General features: G+C 41.1%; 1 protein-coding gene across 1 annotated transcript; it reads left to right on the top strand.

Annotated features, from left to right (window-relative positions):
• Positions 1-6: 6 nt before the first annotated feature.
• On the top strand, positions 7-22001 carry pld6 (phospholipase D family, member 6). The gene is made up of 2 exons (XM_063038411.1): positions 7-429; positions 21591-22001. The coding sequence occupies exons 1-2, from the start codon at positions 27-29 to the stop codon at positions 21818-21820; spliced, it is 633 nt and encodes a 210-aa protein (XP_062894481.1). The 5' UTR covers positions 7-26; the 3' UTR covers positions 21821-22001.
• Positions 22002-22954: the final 953 nt, after the last annotated feature.

The following is a 22954-nucleotide window of genomic DNA, read 5'->3' as shown; positions in this document are numbered from 1 at the left end:
CTCGGTTGGGAGAAGCCATTGCGAGGATGTGCTGGAGCGTGTTGACATGGCGGAGCCTGGCGGTGTTTACCGGCGCTCTGTTGACAGCCGAAGGATTCTATTGCCTGCTCCGTTACGTGAGGAAGTGTCGTGAGCAAAAGCCCAAGGTGCTGTTTTTCCCGGCACCGCTCACCTGCGTGCGGCCGCTGCTGTGGAGCCCCAGACGCTGTGATTGCAGGCTGCCGCACGGGGAAAGCGCGCTGAGTAGCCTGGCCCGCCTGCTGCTGGGCGCAGGCCGCTCGCTCGACGTCTGTGTGTTCAGCATCTCCAGCTTCGACCTGGGCAGCGTGGTACTCGCCGTGTACAGCCGCGGGGTGCGGGTCCGTGTTGTCACCGACTCCGACTACATGGCAATGGCTGGCTCCCAGGTGGGCAAATTCCGGAAGGCAGGTGAGTGATAATGGCCGTGCTCAACACCCGAAATGGCCAGTCAGCGTCACTGTCTCCATATGCAACTCCCCAGCCCATATCCTGCAACACCCCACTCTCTGCACTCCAACCTCGACGTGGTTTGCCTGCTCCACCTGCACGCAGCGAATGCTTGGCCTAACCTTAATCTGCTTCGCTGGCAGCTAAACCACGTTGCGAGGTATTCAATGTATTAAAACAAACAGACGGCACGAAAATGGAAGTACAAAAGACTGCAGATGGAACTGAGCTAATGGTCTGGCATATCTGAAGCCCCGTGATACAGGCTCTTCACTTGAAATGTCGACAATTCCTTCCACCCCACTGAGCGCGCCAACACCGCCCTGTTCTCACCCGCTCTGTTCTTCCAGCAGTTTGCTGTTCTTTGCTTTAATGCTAATACAATGTGATTGAACAGTACAGGAGTTTTAAAAAAACTGGTAGATCCTTCTAGCAAATTAGAATTCAATTGAGTGGTGCCAAGAATCAGCAGAAGATAGAAAACATTTGCAGAATTATTCATGGGTCTCATTACGTATTTGAAATGTGCTTGGTATAAATAAGCACGTTAATGGTATGTTTATTGGGGAGACTTTAAAGGTTTGGGGTTTGTTGGCTGGAAGCTATGCTACAGCAACACACACAAAAAATGCTGGTGAACGCAGCAGGCCAGGCAGCATCTCTAGGAAGAGGTACAGTCGAATGTTTCAGGCCGAGACCCTTCGTCAGGACTAACTGAGAGAAGAGCTAGTAAGAGATTTGAAAGGGGGAGGGGGAGGGGGAGATCCAAAATGATAGGAGAAGACAGGAGGGGGACCAAGAGCCGGACAGGTGATTGGCAAAAGGGATATGAGAGGGTCGTGGGACAGGAGGCCTAGGGAGCTATGTGAGAGGGTGTGTTGATGGCTAGCATTTAAAGAAATACAGAATTCACAGCAAGTAAGTTCCTTAGGTACAGAGACATAACTGGAAAAGTGGTGCAGCCGTGGATTACAAGAGAAATTGCAGTTGGTACCAAATATTAAGGAAAAGACATGCACAGTTGCCATAAAAATGCAAGTATGATTTATTTAGCGATACAGGGTGGATGGAGTAGGCCCTTCCAGACATGCTGCCACAGCAACCACACAACCCTAACTCCAACCTAATCACAGGACAATTTTTACAGTGGCCAGTTAACCTAGCCTGGGAGGAAACCGGGGAAAGCCCACACATGCCATGAGGAGGACGTACTGACTCCTTGCCAGAATAGAACTCCAAATTCTGTATGGCCCCAAGTTGTCAAAGTGCCCCGCTAACCGTGCCAGGAAAAGTGTGCAATTTGGTAAAAGGTGTCAAGGGTATTGAGAAGGAAAACTAAGACAAAATGAGAGTAAACTATTGAGAAGCATAAAAGCTGAATTTCTATACTTAAGAAGAGAAATAGCTAGCAGGAGCAACTGGGGTCTACTAAAATTTAGAGCCACTAAAATAATCAGGATAAAAGATCCCAATCCATTTCCGCTTGCCATTTCTGGTAACTTTGTTTGCCTTTTCCTTTGATTTAACTATTTTCTTCTCTTGTATGTTTGTGCTTTTTTGTGCCTTAAAGGAATTTTTTACAAGTAATGTGTTATTTCTGTAAAAGTCCTAATTTACTATAACCACCTGGCCTTCATAGTTTTGCAGTATTCTTGGTTAGATTTAAAATCCTATATTCACCGACTCTTTAGAGCACTGCTGTGCCAGACGGCTCATGGGAACTGCATGAGAGAGGTCTAGGATACCTTTCTCGGGGGTGAAGGGAGTTCAGAGAGGTGTGACTAGAAGTGTCCCACTCAGGTTGAAGAGACCATCCCTGCAATTCCAGCTTGACTCACTGTAGGAGGCACACTCACTTCCTTCTGAATATCCACATTCAGCTTCCTGTTCTACAACCCACAACTTCACCTATGTTATCCCTTCCTACTTTTCACCTTTCTCATGTTCCTTTTGCTGACCCCACCTCACTTCCTACAACTCATTGGTGACTCAACTCCTGTCCCTGCACTCTTGCCCTGTCAGTGGCCCTCTCCTCAATCCTTGTCCACTTTGAGTGTACTTTACCATCCAGACTGCCGGTCCCCTAGTCTCCCTCTCAGGAGCTCTGATTGGGTACCAAAGACTGGCTGTCTAGCTCACAGCTCTATATTTATTGTGCTCATTAACTTAAGTGTCTCCATACAAAAAAAAACTGACTGCATTTGGAAATGCTTGCCCCTTCTGAAGCATTCTTTATTAGTTGTTTAATGGTCTACAATATTAATAAAATAACTAAAACACTATGTAACTATGGGCATCAATGTGCAACCATCAATTCTGCAAATATTTTACTGATGCAAATGAGGCAATTTTCATTCCATAAGGACCAGTACGTTCTTCATCCTTTTTTGCCAAGAAACCCTTTGGCATGTGAAGTAGCAAAGGTCCATACTTAAGTGGAGGTAAATTAATGTGCAAAATCATTTAACTTATTTGATATTTAAAAATATTTGGCAATTTAAACATAACTGCACAGTGCATCATACCTTTCTTGGGAGCCTACAGAGAGGCTGTGAAGAGAATTTGAAATCATAAGTGATATAATTTAACTTGAAATCAGGGCTATATATCAGATTATAGGAAAATCACTGAAGTATGAGTTGACTCTGCTAGATAGGGAAATTGCATTAAAAGTTACGACAGTAAATTATCAGTAGCTAATTTATAAATTGTTAATGCCCGTTTTCGGAACAGTCAGATGAAACAATTGATCTAGCTGTCGCTGTCAAGACAGCTATCAAAAATTTTAGACTGGAGGAATTACTGTATTTTCTCCTACATCTCAAATGAAATATGTAGATTGGTAAGTTATTGTCCCTACTTTATAAATGTGCAGTATAATTTGTAGGGGGGAAAGGTAGGAGAATGGGGAGGGAAGAGGAAAATAAAAATGGGTTGGAATAGAATTGTGTTGAAATGGGTGCTTGAGGATTACCAGTAGCTGAAGACCCTGTTTCAATGCTGTGTTTCTCTGACCTTATGATGAGGCCAGAACCATCAATGTCACACAGTAGCAAGACTAATTTGGTAAATTGGGACCAATGTATCTATAAAGAAACGGAAAACAGAGTGTGAGCAATGAAATAAGGCAAAAAAAACTTCAGTTGATGTATAAGAAGGAAATATTACCAAAAGTTAAAATGTTGGCAAAGACTAATATACTTTGAGGAATAAGAAAGTGAAATTGAACAAATTTCCTCCATCTTCATGGAAAAGGATAGATAAAACCTAGGAACATTGGGGTACCATGGCAGTGCAGTGGTTAGCATGACGATATTACAGCTCAGGGCTTCAGAGTTTGGAGTTAAATCTGTAATGGATTTTTATCTTCTCCCTGTGGAACATGAGGGTTTTGCCCGGGGGCCCCAGTTTTCTCCCACATTCCAAAGACTTACTGGTTAATAGGTTAATTAGTCATTGTAAATTGTCCTATGACTAGGCTAGGACAATTTCCTACGACTAGGCTTATACTCACTGGAATTTAGAAGATTGAGGGAGGATCTGATTGAAACGTATAAAATCCTAAAGGGATTGGACAGGCTAGATGCAGGAAGATTGTTCCCGATGTTTGGGAAGTCCAGAACGAGGGGTCACAGTTTGAGGATAAAGGGGAAGCCTTTTAGGACCGAGATTAGGAAAAACTTCTTCACACAGAGAGTGGTGAATCTGTGGAATTCTCTGCCACAGGAAACAGTTGAGGCCAGTTCATTGGCTATATTTAAGAGGGAGTTAGATATGGCCCTTGTGGCTAAAGGGATCAGGGGGTATGGAGAGAAGGCTGGTACAGGGTTCTGAGTTGGATGATCAGCCATGATCATACTGAATGGTGGTGCAGGCTCGAAGGGTGGAATGGCCGACTCCTGCACCTATTTTCTATGTCTCTATGACAAGGCCACAGTTAAATAGGTGGGTTACTCGGTGGTGCGGTTTGTTGGGCTGGAAGGGCCTGTTCCATGCTTATCGCCAAATAAATAAATCAGAGTTGGACTACAGTTTGGGGTACATGTACTGCTGTCTCTCTACAGACCCTAATGGCATTCTGTCTCAACTTCCAGCCTCCCATTTGGCCTGTTCAGTCTGCTTTGGCATTCCATCATGACTGATTCATTTTCCTCTCAACCCAATCTCTTGCCTGCTCCGTGTATCCCTTTGTGCCCTGCTCTAAACTTTGGATTCCACCACCACTGGGAGCATCTGATCATCTTGTCCACTCCAGTGTGTTCTGAGGCGTGTATTTGCTATGCCAGATAAGGAAGCAATGTAGTTGGACCTACTAGTCTGTAACTAGTGTCATAATCACTGTATAATTTCCAACCATTCTCCATCCATAATCACTTTTGTAGAGTGCTGAGTTCAAATCTTTAATAAATTGTACAGTATGTGATAATTCAAATTTGTTTCTGTAACTTTTCTGTTGGTTCACTTCATTTGCTTTCTGTACTTCTAATTCTTTGGTTTCTTTTACTACTTTTATCCCTTCCCAGGCTCGCTTTTTTGCAATTTTGTCTGCGAGTGCATTTCCATAACTTTCCATTGTATTCCTTTTGGAGTGGCTTTAACATTTTAAATCAGCCACCTCTGATGGCAATTGTATAACATACATTAGTTCTTTACTAGCTCGTCATGCTTGATTGGGTTTCTGCAGCCATAAGAAATCCCCTTTACTTCTATAAGTTTCCAAAGTTGTGAACAACTCCAAAAGTATATTGCAAATCCATGTAGATGTTAGCTGATCTTCCTTCTGCCATCTTACAGGATTCAGTCAGGGCTATCAATTCTGCCTGTTGTGCAGCAATACCAGGAGTCGTGCTTTCTGATGAAACCATAGCCCATTCAACCTTTCAGACTCCTCCTTAATCATTGAGGAGCTATGTGTGTTGAATCAGCCGTGGGTCTAATAGAGGCATTTTTCTGTAATGATTTGCATCACTGTGGCATGTTATTGTCCTTGTACAGTAATATCATCATAGTCCTCCATGCCCAATGACAATAGTGTAGCTGGACTCACTGGACCTGTTCATTGGATGATGATATTAGGTGCCTCAAGAATGGTAGATTATTTGACCATTTATCAATCTTTTCCATTTCAGGTGGTTGATGAAAAACCATCTGTCTCCTTTCATGGAGCTCATCTCCAGATCTGCGTGTCTTCACTTCTTTAGTCTTTATTTGGAGTTTGTCACATGGCTGCCAACATCCTATTGTTCCATCATTGCCATCCTCAGATGAACCACTAGGGGTCACTGTAGTTTGACATGTGCCTTGCGTAATTCCTGAGGTCAGATGGTGGTGCTGTTATCCTGAGGGAGGACTGCCACTGGTGGGACCATCCACTTGAGAGCCCTGCTGGGTTTTCTTGTATTAGTTCAGTTTGTCCTTGAGTGTCTGCATTTAAGTCTGATTACACTGGTTCTGTTGTTTGCTCGCTAGCTAATGTAGACATTTACTCTTTATAACTTGTACTGTCTTATCCTGTTTTTGTAGTTTATTCCAGTTTTCCTTTTCCTTTATCACTTGTTCTGTAAACATTTCAACCCACATATTTGATCTTCAGACTTAGCTTGAACTCATTCCAATGCACTTGATTTTCTAACTCAGCACATTCAGTTTCTTTAACTGTGATACGATTGCTAATGTTTTTTCCTTTCCTTCAGACATTCTCTAGATCTTACCCCATGCCCTTTTAATGTTGTCTAGCAGCCAAATTTCATTAGATTCAACACTGAAAACATTGCTCTAATTTCTTTATTAGTTTGGTCAAATAGAAATACTTTATTCAGGTAAGTACCCAAACCCTCAGCCATCTGTTCACACGTAAAGGGGTTCAGTGCCCTCTTTTTCTGTAGTGGATTTCACTACTTTAGTCATAGCCTTAATTTTATTGTGCAGAACATTTAATTTTGCTTGCTTTTACCTTCAACTTGTACAATTTGATGATACTAATTTTACTGCTACTCCACCGACTTGTACTTTTTTAATATTATGGATACTTCAACTTGTACCAATTTTTGTCATGCAGAACACTTAATTTGTTCTGGTTTTTATCACTAGATTGCAACCAAATTTCATTTTATGCACATTTAACTTTACCAAAAGAGAGCAAAGTATAGTTTTTCTTCCCTCTTAACCCTTTAGATGGCGAATTGCAGCTAGAACTAGACAATTTCTATGCTGAATAGAAAAGTAAGGAGGAAGGTTTTATCTCCTGTTAAGTATATACAGTAAAGCTTTTCCCTTCATCTGGGATCCTAATGTCCTTAAATCTGTGCAACCATTCCTGCCAACTACGTCAAGGTGTTGGATCCTGATGCTTTTGAAATACAAAGCTTTTTCAGAATTCAAGAACTAGGCATAAAGCTTTTGCTTATGATTGTTTTATCTGCTATTAAAAGAGTAAAGAAGAACAAGGTGAAGTGTCGAGCGAACAAGAAAAGACCAGACTAAAAAGTAGTCGTCTTCTCATACTTAGATAAAATTGCATTGATTATAATTAACCTATAAAGTAGCCGGATTTATGCAGCGTGATGACTGTTGCTAAAAACTAACAAGTTTCTAGAAAAATATAGTAGCAACTGTACCATAATTACTGGAAAATTCACTGCACAATTACATGCATACAGGTTATTTTCGTCATACTACTATAGGAAAGATTCCATTAAGCTAGAAAGTATGCAGCAGCAATTTACAAGGATGTTGCTGTGACTTGGACTGAGTTACAGAGAGAGGCTGAGCATATTGGGGCTGTTTTCATTGGAGAGCTGGAAAACGAGGGGTGATCTCAGAGATATAAAAAAACCGGTAGATATAAATAGGATCAATGTGTAGCCTTTTCTAGGGTTGCAGAATCAAGGTTCAATGTGAGGAGGAAGAGAGGAACTTGAGGGGTAACATTTTCACTCAGAGGTTGATCAGTATATGATAACATTAGCTATATTCCGGTATTCTGGCGCCTCGCCTGTGGCTAAAGATGTTTTAAATACCTCTGCAATGGCCCCAACATTTTTTGCTCTAGCCTCCCACGAGGTCTGAAAAGGACACCTTGTCAGGCCTTTGGGACTTACCCACCCTAATTTACTTCAAGAAAGCAAGCAGTACATTCTCTGTAATCTGTATATGGTCCATGACTTTAGTGCTGTTATGACTTGGTTCAATAGACTCTGTGTCCATCTGCTGAATGGATACGGATGCAAAAATTCTCCGTAAGATCTCCTCCATCTCTCTCAGCTCCATGCATAGGTGACCACGCTGATCTTCAAGTGGACTAATTTTATCTCTTGCTATCTTTTTGCCCTTAATATATTTCTAGAATCCCTTAGGATTCTCTTTCACCTTTTCTGCCAGAGTAACCTCATGCATTTTTTTTAGCCCTTCTGATTTCTCTCAAGTGTTCTCTTGCATTTCATACACTCCTCAAGCACCTCATTTGTTCCTTGCTGCCTTTTTCTGCTGTGCAGTCCCCCTTCTTAACCAGGGCTTCAATATTTCTCAAAGATTTTTCCCTAACTTGTTATAAGACCACAAGTTATAGGAGCAGAATTTGGCCATTTGGCCCATCAAGTTTGCTCTGCCATTTCGTTGTGGCTGATTAATTTTCCTCCTCTTTGGGCTGACTGGAAGTGCACTGAAAGCGGTAAGCGTAAAGGAGTTGGGGCTTGCTGTTATGGATAACAACGGATGGTGCAATCCGGGTCATATTACAATTGAGGAACCTGTTTGTAGCCCGGATATTGAACTTTTTGCTGTTGGACTCCAGCCATATTCAATACAACACTGGGCGTCAGGGGAGGTCGTTCCTGCCTGTGGCCATCAAACTTTGCAGCTCCTCCAGTGGAGGGTCAGACACCCTGAGCCAATAGACTGGTCCTGGACTTATTTCCATCTGGCATAGTTTGCATATTGTTGTTTGTTTGATTGTTTGTGGTTTTTGTATTGCTATATTTATGCTCTATTCTTGGTGCAGCTGTAACGAAACCCAATTTCCCTCGGGATCAATAAAGTATGTCTATCCATCTATCTTCCCCAATTTCCTGCCTTCTCCCCATATCCCTTCATGCCCTGACTAATCGAGAATCTATCAATCTCTGTTTTAAATATGCCCAATGACTTGGCCTCCACGGCTGCCTGTGGCAGTGAATTATACAGATTCACCATCTCTGGCTAAAGAAATTCCTCCTCATCTCTGTTCTAAATGGACGTCCCTCTATTCTGAGATTGTGTCCTCTGGTCTTATACTTCCCCACCATAGGAAGCATCCTCTCCACACCCACTGTCAAAGCCTTTCAGTACCTTTCAACATTCAATGAGATTTCCCCGACGCTTCTGAATTCCAGTGAGTACAAGTCCAGAGCCAACAAACATCCCTCAGTTCTGGAGTCATTTTTGTGAACCTTCTGTCTCCTCTCCAATGTCAACACATCCTTTATTATTCAGGGGCTCAAAATTGATCATAATATTCCAAGTTAGGGCTCACTGCTGCCTTATAAAGCCTCAACAGTACATCCTTGCTGTTATATTCTAGTCCTCTGGAGATGAATGCTAACGTTGCATTTGCCTTCCTTACCACAGACTCAACCTGCAAATTAACCTTTAGGGAATCCTGCATGAGGGCTCGCTCGTCCCCTTGCACCTCAGATTTTTTTGAATTTTCGCCCCATTTAGAAAATAGTCTAGGCTTTTACTTCTACCAAAGTGCATGACCAAACCCAACACTATTCCATCTGCCACTTCTTTGCCCATTCTCCTAACCTGTCTAAGCCCTTCTGTAGCACTTCTGCTTCAGCACTACCTGCCCCTCCATATATCTTCGTATCGTCCGCAAACTTGGCCCAAAAGCCATCAATCTTGTCATCTAAGTTATTGCCATATAACGTGAAAAGAAGCACTCCCAATACAGACCTCTGTTTGAACACCACTAGTCACAGGCAGCCAACCAGAAAAGGCTCCCTTTATTCCACTGTTTGCCTCCTACCAATTAGCCAATGCTCTATGCATGATAGTATCTTTTCTGTAATACTGTGGGCTTGTAACTTGTTAAGCAGCCTCATGTATGCCACTTTGTCAAAGGTTCTCTAAAAATCCAAGTACACAACATCCAATGATTCTCCTTCGTCTATCCTGCTTATTTCTTCAAAGAATTCTAACATTTGTCAGGCAAGATTTTTTTCTTAAGAAAACTATGTTGTCTATGGCCGATTTTTATCATGTGCCTCCAAGTACCCCAAAACCAGATCCTTAACAATTGACTCCAACATCTTCTCAACCACTGAGGTCAGACTTACTGGCCTATAATTTCTTTTCTTCTGCCTTTCTCCCTTCTTAAAAAGTGGAGTGACATTTGCAATGTTTCAGTCCTCCTGAACCATGCCCAAATCCATTGGCTCTTGAAAGGTCATTCTAGTACCTTCACAATCTCTTCAGCTGCCTCTTTCAGAACCCTTGGATGTACACCATCTGGTCCAAGTGACTTAACTACCTTCAGACCTTTCAGTTTCCCAAGCACGCACTCTAGCAATGGCAACTTCACTTATTTCTGTCCCCTGACACACTTGAACCTCCAGCATACTACAGTGAAGACTGTTGCAAAATAATTATTCAGTTTGTCTACCATTTCCTTGTTCCCCATTAATAGCTCTCCAGCATCATTTTCCATTGATCTGATATCTATTCTCGCCTCTCTTATTAGCCTTGTGTCTTATTAAAACAGGAATATAGGAACTCTGTGCACTCATTTCACTTTTGAGGGCCTCCCAATTACCAAGTATCCCTTTGCCAGAAAACAACCCATCACAATGCACATACAGTGGCATGCAAAAGTTTGGGCACCCCTGGTCAAAATTTCTGTGAATAGTTAAGTGAGTAGAAGATGAACTGATCTCCAAAAGTCAAAGTTAAAGATGAAACATTCCTTTCAACATTTTAAGCAAGATTAGTGTTTTGTACAATTTTAGAGTGAAAAAAAGGAAAGGTGTACCATGCAAAAGTTTGGGCATCCCAAGAGATTTGAGCTCTCAGATAACTTTTACCAAGGTCTCAGACCTTAATTAGCTTGTTAGGGCTATGGCTTGTTCACAATCATCGTTAGGAAAGGCCAGGTGATGCAAATTTCAAAGCTTTATAAATACCCTGACTCCTCAAACCTTGTCCCAACAATCAGCAGCCATGGACTCCTCTAAGCAGCTGCCTAGCACTCTGAAAATATAAATAAATGATGCCCACAAAGCAAGAGAAGGCTATAAGAAGATAACAAAGCATTTTCAGGTAGCTGTTTCCTCAGTTCGTAATGTAATTAAGAAATGGCAGTTAACAGGAACGGTGGAGGTCAAGTTGAGGTCTGGAAGAACTAGAAAACTTTACGAGAGAGCTGCTTGTAGGATTGCTAGAAAGGCAAATCAAAAACCCCGTTTGACTGCAAAAGACCTTCAGGAAGATTTAGCAGACTCTGGAGTGGTGGTGCACTGTTCTACTGTGCAGCGACACCTGTACAAATATGACCTTCGTGGAAGAGTCATAAGAGGAAAACTTTTCCTGCGTCCTCACCACAAAATTCAGCATCAGAAGTTTGCAAAGGAACAACTAAACAAGCCTGATGCATTTTGGAAACAAGTCCTGTGGACTGATGAAGTTAAAATAGAACTTTTTGGCCACAATGAGCAAAGGTATGTTTGGAGAAAAAAAGTGCAGAATTTCCTGAAATGAACACCTCTCCAACTGTTAAACACGGGGGTGGATCAATCATGCTTTGGGCTTGTGTTGCAGCCAGTGGCACGGGGAGCAATTCACTGGTAGAGGGAAGAATGAATTCAATTAAATACCAGCAAATTCTGGAAGCAAACATCACACTGTCTGTTTTTTTAAAAAAAAAAAGTTGAAGGTGAAGAGAGGATGGCTTCTACAACAGGATAATGATCCTAAACACACCTCAAAGTCCACAATGGACTACCTCAAGAGGTGCAAGCTGAAGGTTTTGCCATGGCCCTCACAGTCCCCCGACCTAAACATCATCGAAAATCTGTGGATAGACCTCAAAAGAGCAGTGTGTGCAAGATGGCCCAAGAATCTTACAGAACTAGAAGCCTTTTGCAAGGAAGAATAGGCGAAAATCCCCCAAGCAAAAATTGAAAGACTCTTAGCTGGCTACAGAAAGTGTTTATAAGCTGTGATACTTGCCAAAGGGGGTGTTACTAAGTACTGACTATGCAGGATGCCCAAACTTTTGCTTCAGGCCCTTTTCCTTTTTTGTTATTTTGAAATAAAAAAGTAATCTTAAAATAGTAAAGTAATGCATCATCTTTAACTTTATGCCTTTTGGAAATCAGGTCATCTTTTACTCACTTAGCTATTCACAGTAACAGACTACGTCCACACTAGACCAGATAATTTTGAAAACGCCGGTTTCGCATAAAAACGATAGGTGTCCACACCAGGCATTTTTGAAAATACCTCCATCCACATTAAAATGGGTATTTGGGTGAATTTCCTCCTACTGGGCATGTGCAGGACACACAGAAAACAAGCGAAATTTGCTGTTACCTCAAGCAACACACATCAAAGTTGCTGGTGAACGCAGCAGGCCAGGCGGCATCTCTAGGAGGAGGTACAGTCGACGTTTTGGGCCGAGACCCTTTGTAAGTTAGTCCTGACGAAGGGTCTCGCCCGAAACATCGACTGTACCTCTTCCTAGAGATGCTGCCTGGCCTGCTGTGTTCACCAGCAACTTTTATGTGTGTTGCTTGAACTTTCAGTATCTGCAGAATTCCTTGTGTTTGCTGTTACCTCATTTGTTTGCCTTTCCTTTTGCCATGTTTTTGTGTATTATTTTGCTGTATTTAACGTGCAATAAAATGAGTTACTGGGCAAAAGTGACAATTGCATCTATTGAATGTTTGCACAGCAGTACATTAATAAAGCAACTTATTAAATGTATTAAACATGTCTACATCAGTGTTATCTTGTATTTCCATGCAATGTTACATTAGGCTGTTACACATCTATTGTCAGATATTGTTGTGGTGTTGGAGGTTGCGTTCAAGAAAACAATGAAATATCGCGCTGCTGCCACCATTTGTTCCGGCACGCCATGACAGCGGTTTTTAAAATAGCCGGTTACACCGTACACACTACGGGGATATTAGGCGTTTTCAGGTTTATTCACTCTGGAGAGTGTTTCTGAAAAGCTCCATTTTCGGGGGAGGAAAACACCATTTCAGTGTGGACGAAGGGTCAAAACGAAGAGAAAAAGCTTTGGTTACGGATTTACGCGGCCTAGTGTGGACGTAGCCTCAGTAGATGAGCTGTCCAGTTTCAGCACTGCCGTGACACTTTCCCTGGCCAGTGATGCCAACCCTTCCTGCTGAATACTTCCCCTTTTATCACGTCTAAAATAAGAGACTCAGATCATTGAGCTACCAGTCTTGCAAACAAGTCTCACTAATGACTACAGTGTCGTAATTCCACCTGCTGATCGTAGAACAGTACGGCACAGCAACAGGCCCTTTGGCTCACAATGTTGTGCTGAACTAAATATATTAAGTAATAAAATGGCCAGTTGCAACAATCCTTTCGGCCTACACAATGTCCATATCCTTTCATTTTCCTCACATTCATGTCCCTATTTAAAATCTCTTAAGTCCCTAACAAATCTGTTCTGCCACCATTCCAGGCACCCACCACTTTTTTAAAAAAAAACTTTCCCCCTCACATCTCCTTTAAAATTAATCCATCTCACCTTATATGCATGCCTTCTCGTTTTAGACATTTCAAGGCTGGAAGAGGGATTTTGTTTACTCTGTCTATGCCTCTCATGATCTTAAAAACCTCAAGCAGATCTCCCTTCAGCCTCTCCTCTCATTATAACACATGCCCTCTAATCCAGGCAGCATCCTGGTAAAATTCTGCACCCTCTCCAAAGCCTTGACGTCATTCCAATAATGGGACAGCTAGAACTGTGTGCAATACTCCAGATGCAACTTAACTAGAGTTTTATAAAGCTGGAACATAGGTTCCTGTCTTCTGAACTCAGTGCCTTGAACAATAAAGGCAAGCATTTCATCTGCCACCTTAACCACTCTTTCAACCTGTGTAGCCATCTCTGGGAGCTATGAAGTTGGACCCAAAGATCCCACTGCTTGTCAACAGTGTTAAAGCGTTTTTCCCTTAACATTTGGCCTCCCAAGGTGCAACACTTCTCTACCCATATCAGTAATTAATCCATATCTTTGCCAGTCATCTACACCAGCCACAGTACTACCAATCTTCATATCTGCAAATTTGATAACCCACCCACTCCATCTACATTTTCATCTGAGTCATTTATATACAGCGAAGGTTTTAAATCGAAGTTTCATGAAAATAGTTAAAAAGGTATTTTTTAAAACAAATTATTTAAATGAAATACAGAAAAATAATTTGAACACAAGTGATACTACTACAGTGCTACAAAACTCTGTATTATCAATGGAATTCATCCTGCTGTGTTCTTTTGATTGACTGTAAGTAAAATCAGCTGAGACACCTAGGGTAGATAATGGAACATTGCTTTCTTTGATATGTTTCTATGAACCTGATGTTGTTGCATGTTTGTAGCCAAGGGAACTGTTTGGTGTGGCACAATTAAAATAGAGACCTGTTTCATCAGGATTGTAGATGTCATCTGCACAAAATCTTTGAAGCAAATTGGGGAATCTAGTGATTTTTTCCATGTTTTCGCACTTACAGCTATCTTTCTGTCCATTTGCTTTTTTGAATTTAATGTGTCAACATATGCATTGAGACAACCAACCATCTGTTGCTTTAAAATCTTCATCACCAGTTTCTTAGCTCGCTCCTCTGACTTGTGTTTGTTTTAAACATTGGCCCACTGACACATCCACCTCATCCAGTTACAATGGGAAACCATTGATTGAGGTCTTCTTAAACATCTCAATCCTTGCCTTCACACTTTTGTTTTTAAGATGTTTCCTGTTGTCCCTCACCCATAATGTTCATTGTTCTCGCAGTTTATCTTGCGGATATATCAAGCCTGTGGTTGTAGATCTTAGCACTCTAGTTACCTCTGCCAGCTGATGATGAATGGTGTTAGGTGGATGGCTTTTAATTTGATCCAGTAGGGTAATTTTTTCAGCTAGTGCCAAATCTTTTCACAGCATCTTGGCAAGGGTCAAAATAAAAAATAACAGAATTATCAAAAGTCACTGCTCTTTGAATTGGACCAAACAGATGACATGACACAAATACAAGCAGCTGAATCTATTTAAAAACTGTCCACTCTTAAGCACAGTATTGTTACCTAATGGCCACACAACTGCATGTGACTGAGACTAGTTAAAAACTGTTTGGCACCAGTCTCCTGTTGCAATTAAGTGGCAAGATGTCCCAGGTAAACAAAGGGAATCCCAGCTACTTCCTCAATTAGTTTTTCTTTCTTAAGAGTTGTCCCAAATATGCAGCTGCCCCAACTGACCTGTGTACCTGTGTGGGTGTGTGTGTATGAATATATGTACAGGGTATGGTTCTCCAAATGTGTGTAAATCCTTGCTCTAAGAATCTTCAATAGCTTGCCCACCAGTAAGACTCACTGGTCTATATCACCAGGGTTATCCCTGTTGCCTTTCTTGAACAAAGCACTAACATTTGCCACCTACCATTCTTCTGAATCTACTACTATGGCCAATTCCAAAGATAATCTCCAAAGGCCCAGCAATTTCACTTCCCATAGTAATCTGGCCCAGGGACTGACTTATCCTAATGTTTTTCAAAATTTCCTTAACATCCTCTTTATTAACATTGATAAGTTTCAGCAAATCAGCTTGTTCTATGTTCAATGTAGGTGAACAGTGAATTTATTATAGACCTCTCCAACCTCTTACAAGCATATGTTTTCCTCTTTCATTCCCGATCGGTCCTATTTTAATTAGTCATTCTCTTGTTCTTAAGCTCCTTGACTTCTCTGTAACTCTTTAGAGCACCGCATGATCCTTAATTCCTAACCTACAGATTCCTTGAAAGTGGCATCCCAGGTAGATAGGGTCATAAAGAAAGCTTCTGCAGCATTGGCCTTGATAAATCAGCCTACAGAATACAGGAGTCGGGCTGTTGCGTTGAAGTTGTGTAAGATGTTGGTGAGGTCAACTGTAGAGTATTATGTGCAGCTCTGGTCATCTACCTACAGGAATGATATCGATAAGATTGACAGAGTACAGACAAGATTTACAAAGATGTTGCTGGGACTTGACAAACCTGAGTTATAGGAAAAGGTTGTATTGGTCAGGACTTTATTCCTTGAAGTATTGGAGATGTCACGTACCCCGTGATGGGAATAAAGAAACCAGCAGAAATAGAAACCACTTTGGGGTCTAGTATTGCTAATAACTAATAATATTTATTAATAACTACGCAATGCAGTAAACTAAGTGAAGATAAATCAAACAGGTTAGCAAGAATTTTATATATATATATATATATTATATATGTGTGTGTGTGTATGTAAGTAAATCAGTAAGTGTGGAAAAATATGTATGAAATCCAAGCTTCTTTAAGTCTAGGGGTAGAAAGATACAGTCTTGCGGTGTTGAGTAAAGTTCAGTTCAGTTCGTGGTATGTAGTTGAATAGCGATGGGGGGGGGGAGAGAGAGAGAGAGTTGGGTCTTCAGGTGAGCTGTTGCAGTCAATTTTCTCGTCATCCTCCGAAATCCTTCACAAGTCACCGACTGTGACTTAACAACAAAGGGGACCGTACTTCGGTGTGGTTGAGCTGTCTACCCAGGCCAGGGTCGGACACATGGACAACTCCTCACTGGTGTTGCCTTTGAACTTTCACTGGCAGAGCACTTGGATCAATCTGCTTGATCGATCCTTCAAAACCCACTTTCTCTGCGGGCACAACAATGCGCATTCAGTGTCCCGATCATGTGTCTGAGGTCTGTATCATCTGACCTCCCATTTATTTCCCTGTGCTGAGCATCATTTGTCATTCAGAGAGTCCCTCCCGCCATTGTCTGTGAAGAAATGCACAAGCAGGCAACAAGTCCTTGGAAGTAACATCAATAATGTCCTGTCGGTCACCAATAATGTCCTGTTGGTCACCATGAGCTGCTCAGTTTTTATCTCCAAAGTAAAACTCCAAAGTTACCTCCCGTGACAGTCCAACCATCAATCTTCGTCTCTCTCTGTCTTTTCCAAACAAGCCATCAAGGATAAATGACTCTCTCTGTCTCTCTTCAAACAGTTAATAGGGGTACTCCTGGATCCCCTCACAGAGATTTGATAGTTGTATAAAAATTGAGAGGTGCAGCTAGGATAAATCCATGCAAGCTTTTTTCACTGAGGTTGGGTGAGACTAGAGCTAGATGTCTTGGGCTGAGGGTGAAAGATGAAGTTTTTAAGGGTAATCTGAGGGGGAAACCACTCGGAAGATGGTGTGAGTAAGAACGAGCTACCAGTAGAAGTGATGGAAGTGGGTTTGGTTGCAACTTTTAATGGGGATTTGGATAAGTATATGAATGGGAGTGGTATGGCAGGCTATGGTCAAAAGTTTATGATGAGATTATCTTTTATATAATGCTAAAAACAAATATCAACGGAGAATCAATCTACAACAGGCTCAAAATATATATTGAGGATAAAATATTCTGATTAGAAATGCGATTTCTTGTGAAACAGATAGAGCAGCACATATGACTGGTTTAGTGGCATTTATGAATGAAGAAATTCCAAGTCTGTTTGCAATCCATTGTCTCACAACCAGAACCTCAGCTAGTGACTTTTTTCAAGCATGACTGTTGTAATATCTGCCATCAACAAAATTGAAGGTCATCCATTAAATAGCAGAAGATTTCACCAATAATGCCAAGATAGTGATGAAGAATTTATACACTTGATACTTCATATTAAAGTGTGTTGGCTGTCTAAATCCTGCTGCTCAAAATGTTTCTTTAATCTTTTTGACACTGTGGTTGAATTTTTGCTCAAAGTTGACAAGGGCATGGGAAATATGATTGAACTTCTATGTAGAGATGTGGCATACCTAGCTGATCTGTATGATAAAATGAACATTCTAAATATGAACTGCAGGGTGAGAATTTCAATTTAATCCAGGCAGAAAGTGCAGTGTCCACTTTTATTGGAAAATAGGAAATGTGTAAGAAAAACATTGGGAGAAGAATGTTCTCACAGTTTCTCTGCATGGAAAGCATGGCACTCTCTTTCACAGACAGTGATTTGCAAGAGTACTGCTTATATCTGTCGTCACTGAAGAAGGATTTTCAGAATCGGTTCAAGGATTTGAATGATCTTGAAATCCTGGACTGGGTAATTAACCCATTCCTTTGCAAGGTGGAAGAACAGGAAGAGAACTTGCAGGAAGAAATTATTGAAGTTCAGAATGAAGAGGAAGCAAAAATGGTTTTCAAAAATGTCGGCTTTTGTGGTATGCGGCTACACAGTCATATAACGTTTCCTGGGCTTTGGAGAAGAGCCAACCTGCTCTTCATTACATTTCCATCCCCCTACCTTGTTGAAGGAGGCTTCAGTACAGTAAGCTACGTACTCCCAAACAGAAACCGCTTGGACATTATTACACATGGGGACTTGAGGCTTTTGCTGTCACAACTTGAACCAGATATTTCAACTCTTGCTAAAAACCATTAAGCTCAAGGATCACATTGATATTTTTACATTATGGGGGTGCCGGAAAGTGTATTGCCCCTAAGAGAGGTGTTCGCAAGTATGAAGGTGCTTGGGGGGGGGGGGTTATTAGGCTAAAAAGTTTGGGAAACACTGCTCTATTCTGAGGCTGTATTCTCTGGTCCTAGAATCCCCCACTATAAGAAACATCCTCTCCACATTCTGTCTTAGTGTTTCAATATTCAATAGGTTTCAATGAGATTTCTCCCTCATACTTCTAAACTCCAGCGAAAATGCCCAGAGCCATCAAACACTCCTTATCTATTAAATCTTTCATTCCTAGGATCATCTTTCTGTACCACCTTACAGTGTCAGCAAATCTTCATAGTGTCCGCAAACTTGGCCAAAAAGCTATCAATTCTTTCATCCAAATCATTGACATATAACGTGAAAAAAAGCAGTCCCAGCTCTGACCCCTGTGGAACATCGCTAGTCACTGGCAGCCAACCAGGAAAGGCCACCTTTATTCCCATCTCTGCCTCCTGCCAGTCAGCCAATCATCTATCCATGCTAGTATCTTTCCTGTAATACCATGGGCTCTTATCTTGTTAGTAGCCTTATATGCAGCACTTTGTCAAACAAAGGCCTTCTAAAACCCCAACATGCCATGTCCACTGATTGTCCTTTGTCTATCTTCCCTGTAATTTCCTCAAAGATTTGTCAGGCAAGATTTCCCCTGATATGCTGATATTGGCCTATTTTATCATGTGTACCCTGAAACCTCATCCTTAATAATAGATCAACAACAACGTACACAGAATCAAGAGAAAATCTGCAGATGCTGGAAATCCAAACAACTCACATAGAAATGCTGGGGGAACTCAGGCCAGGCAGCATCTGTGGAAAAGAGTATAGTCGACATTTTGGGCCGAGACTCTTTGGCAGGTCCTGACGAAGAGTATGGCTTGAAACGTCTACTGTTTACTCTTTTCCATAGATGCTGCCTGGCCTGCTGAGTTCCTCCAACAATTTGTGTGTTGCTGGGTTTTCCAACATCTGCAGATTTTTAAACGCAAACGCCTGGGTGGTGAGGATCTTTGATAATTACTTTTCTACGGCAACATTTCATGTAGATGTGTTCAGCAGTTGAGAGGCTTTTACCCGTGATGTACTGGGCCAAATCCAAGTCCTGACGAAGGGTCTCGTCCTGAAACGTCGACTGCGCCTCTTCCTATAGATGCTGCTTGGCCTGCTGCGTTCACCAGCAACTTTGATGTATGTTGTCTGCAGATTTTTGTTGTGTTTGTGAATAGACTCCAACATCTTTGCAACTATTGAAGTCAGGCTAATTAGCCTATGATTTTCTTTCTTTTGTCTGCCTTCCTTCTTAAAGAGTGGAGTGACATTTGCAATTTTCCAGTCCTCTGGAACCATTCCAGAATCTAGTGATTTTTGAAAGGTCATTGCTAATGCCTTCACAATCTCTTCAGCTACTTCTTTCAGAACCCTGAGGCGCTGTCCTTCTAGTCCAGGTGACTTATCAACCTTCAGACCTTTCAGCTTCCCAAGCACCTTCTCCTTAGTAATAGCAATGGCACTCACTTCTGCCCCTTGACACTCATGTTTCTGGCATTCTAGTATCTTTCACAATGAAGACTGATGTAAAATACTCTTCTAAGTTTGTCTGCCATTTATTTGTCCCCCATTACTACCTTTCCAGCATCATTTTCCAGAGGTCCGATATCCACTCTCACCTCTTTTACTCCTTGTAGATCTGAAAACAAATTTTTGATATCTGCTTTAATATTATTGGCTAGCTTACCTTCATATTCATCTTTTCTCTTATGGTTTTATTTAGTTGCCTTCTGTTGGTTTTTAAAAAGCTTCCCAATCCTCTACCTTCACACTAATGTTTTTGCTATTTTACATACCCTCTCTTTTCCTTTTATGTTGCCTTTGACTTCCATTGTCAGCCCACGGTTGTGTCATTCTACCATTTGGAATAATTCTTCATTTTTGGGAGTAATCCTTACTGTACCTTCTGAATTTCCCTCAGAAACTCCAGCTATTGCTGTTGTGCCGGCATTCCTGATGGTGTCCCCATCCAATCAACTTTAGCCAGCTCCTCTCTCATGCCTGTTATTCCCTTTATCTAAATTCACTGCAATAACAATAAATGCAATTGTAGTTTCTCCTCCTCAAACTGCTAGTGAATTGTATCATACCATGATCACTGACTCCTTAAGGGTTCCTTTATCTTCAGCTCCCTAATCAAGTTTGTCACACAATCCGGAACTGCTGTTCCCTTAGTGGGCTCAACCATAAGCTGCTTTGAAAAGCAATCTCATAGGCACGTGGCCAAGTGGTTAAGGTATTGGACTAGCTACCTGAAGGTCGTGAGTTCGACCCCCAGCCGAGGGAATATGTTGTGTCCTTGAGCAAGGCACTTAATCACACATTGCTCTGCGACAACACTGGTGCCAAACTGTATGGGTCCTAATGCCCTTCCCTTGGATTACATTGGTGTCGTGGAGAGGGGAGACTTGCAGCATGGGCAACTGCTGGTCTTCCATAAAACCTTTCCCAGGCCTGTGCCCTGGAGAGTGAAGACTTTCCAGGCGCAGATCCATGGTCTCGCAAGACTAACGGATGTATATATATATATATATATATATATATATATATATATAAATAATATGTGTGTGTGTGTGTGTGTATATATATGTGTGTGTGTGTGTATATATATATATATATATATATATATATATATATATAAAAATATAGGCATTCTACAAATTCCCTCTGTTGGGATCCAGCATCAGCCTGATTTTCCCAATTTACCTACATATTGAAATCCCTCATGACTCACTACATTACCCTTATTACATGCCTTTTCTATCTCAAGTTGTAATTTGTAGCCCACATTCTGGCTATTGTTTGCAGGCCTGTATATAACCCCCACAGAGTATTTTGACCCTTGCAGTTTCTTAACTACCCATAAGGATTCTACCTCTTCTGATCCTATGTTACCTCCTCCTAAGGATTTTATTTTATTTTTTTTTACCAATAGTCACCCAACCCCTCTGCCTACCCTTTCCGTAAAATGTGTATCCTAACTGCGATCTTTTTTCAGCCATGACTCAGTGATGACTTCATTGATATACCGGTCTATCTCTTACTGTGCCACAAGATCATCTACCTTAATCTGTATGTTGCGTGCATTAAACTATAACACTATAAGTCCTGTGTTCATCATCATTTTTGATTTTGGCCCCTTGATACATTTTAACTCATCCCACTGACTTCAATTTTGCACTATCATATGCCTGTCCTTCCTCACAGTCCTTCCACACACTGCATCTAGTTAAATATCAATTGCTCCATAGATTAACTATGATTTTAATGAGTGACAAACTAGGTACAAGAGGAAAATGGTCTAATTCTACTATGTTTTGCCTTGACAGGTATAGAAGTCCGACATGACCAGGATACAAGCTACATGCACCACAAATTCGCACTGATTGATGGATCTATTCTTGTAACTGGATCTTTGAACTGGAGTACCCAGGGTATATTTAGAAATAAAGAGAATGTAATCATAATTAAGGACATTGATGTTGTGAAAGCATTTGTGGAAGAATTTGAACGACTTTGGAATGAATATGATCCGACAAAGTACAGCTTTTCTCCATAAAAGTAACTAGAAACTACTAATTTAATCCTTTATGGATTCTATTGTAGTCCATTGACAAAAATTGTTGTCAGATAACACAGATTTCGGTAGATAAGTATCTTGTTTTTCCTTGATTGTTTTTATTTTTATAAAATATTTGTGATTAAAAAAAAACAAGTGACTATAATCCATGTTGTGTGAATAAAATCATCAGAAAGAGTTACTGGTAGATAGAAAGCAGCTTCTTTCAACAAAACAAGGTACAGCAGGCATCATATGGAGATGCTCTCGGTGAAAAGGTCTGCTGGCCCAATGTGGGGCTGGATATTTATTTGCTAAACACAAAGGACAATCCATATTTACAAAGTATAGACAATGCTTTCTTTTGAAGCTAGATACAAACCTCACACCTACTGATTCACATCCATCCCACAGATGCCAGCAGGTCTGTGGACTGGGATTCACAACTTCTAGGAATGCATTGTTCCAAATTAAATCAACAATACATTTTCAAGTAGCCAAAGCCATTTGCTAAATGTAAATTACCTAAACCCAAAAATCACTCTTAAGATGCATATTTGGAAATGTGTTTCTTATTGATGTTTTAATTTTATGATAAAATGCTCCAGTTTAAAATTGGGAAGGAGAAAAAAAGTACAAATAGTGAAATTTGGCTCTGAGTTAACACATTTTAATAATGTTTAGCAGAGGGAATTGAATATTGGAAAGAACACTGATACAGGTAAGAAAGAAATTAAATTTTGGTTCATGTCACAGGGCTTTAAGGAGTGTTGAATCAGTAACTCAGAAATGCAGAGGAATTACTTCTGGAGTTTGGAGCCACAACAGCTGAAGGCACATTTGCCATTTGTGACTGAAGTGAGGATTGTATGAAAGACTAGAGTTGTAGGACAGAAATGTGAGAGGGAGGGAAGGATGAGCAAGGCCACGAAAGGAAATTAGATTGATACTCAGAACTCAGTTAATTCTGTTGGCCCTCCTAAAACAATTGCAAAGTGTATTTTGGGCTATTAATGGTAAGACTCTTGGTAGTGTGGAAGATCAGAGGGATCTTGCAGTCCGAGTCCATAGGACACTCAAAGCTGCTGCGCAGGTTGACTCTGTGGTTAAGAAGGCATACGGTGCATTGGTCTT

This window comes from Mobula hypostoma, chromosome X2 (assembly GCF_963921235.1).
Source record: "Mobula hypostoma chromosome X2, sMobHyp1.1, whole genome shotgun sequence".
NCBI lineage: Eukaryota > Metazoa > Chordata > Chondrichthyes > Myliobatiformes > Myliobatidae > Mobula > Mobula hypostoma.
Note: the sequence above shows the minus strand (reverse complement) of the source record. Positions and strands in the feature narration are given on the sequence as shown.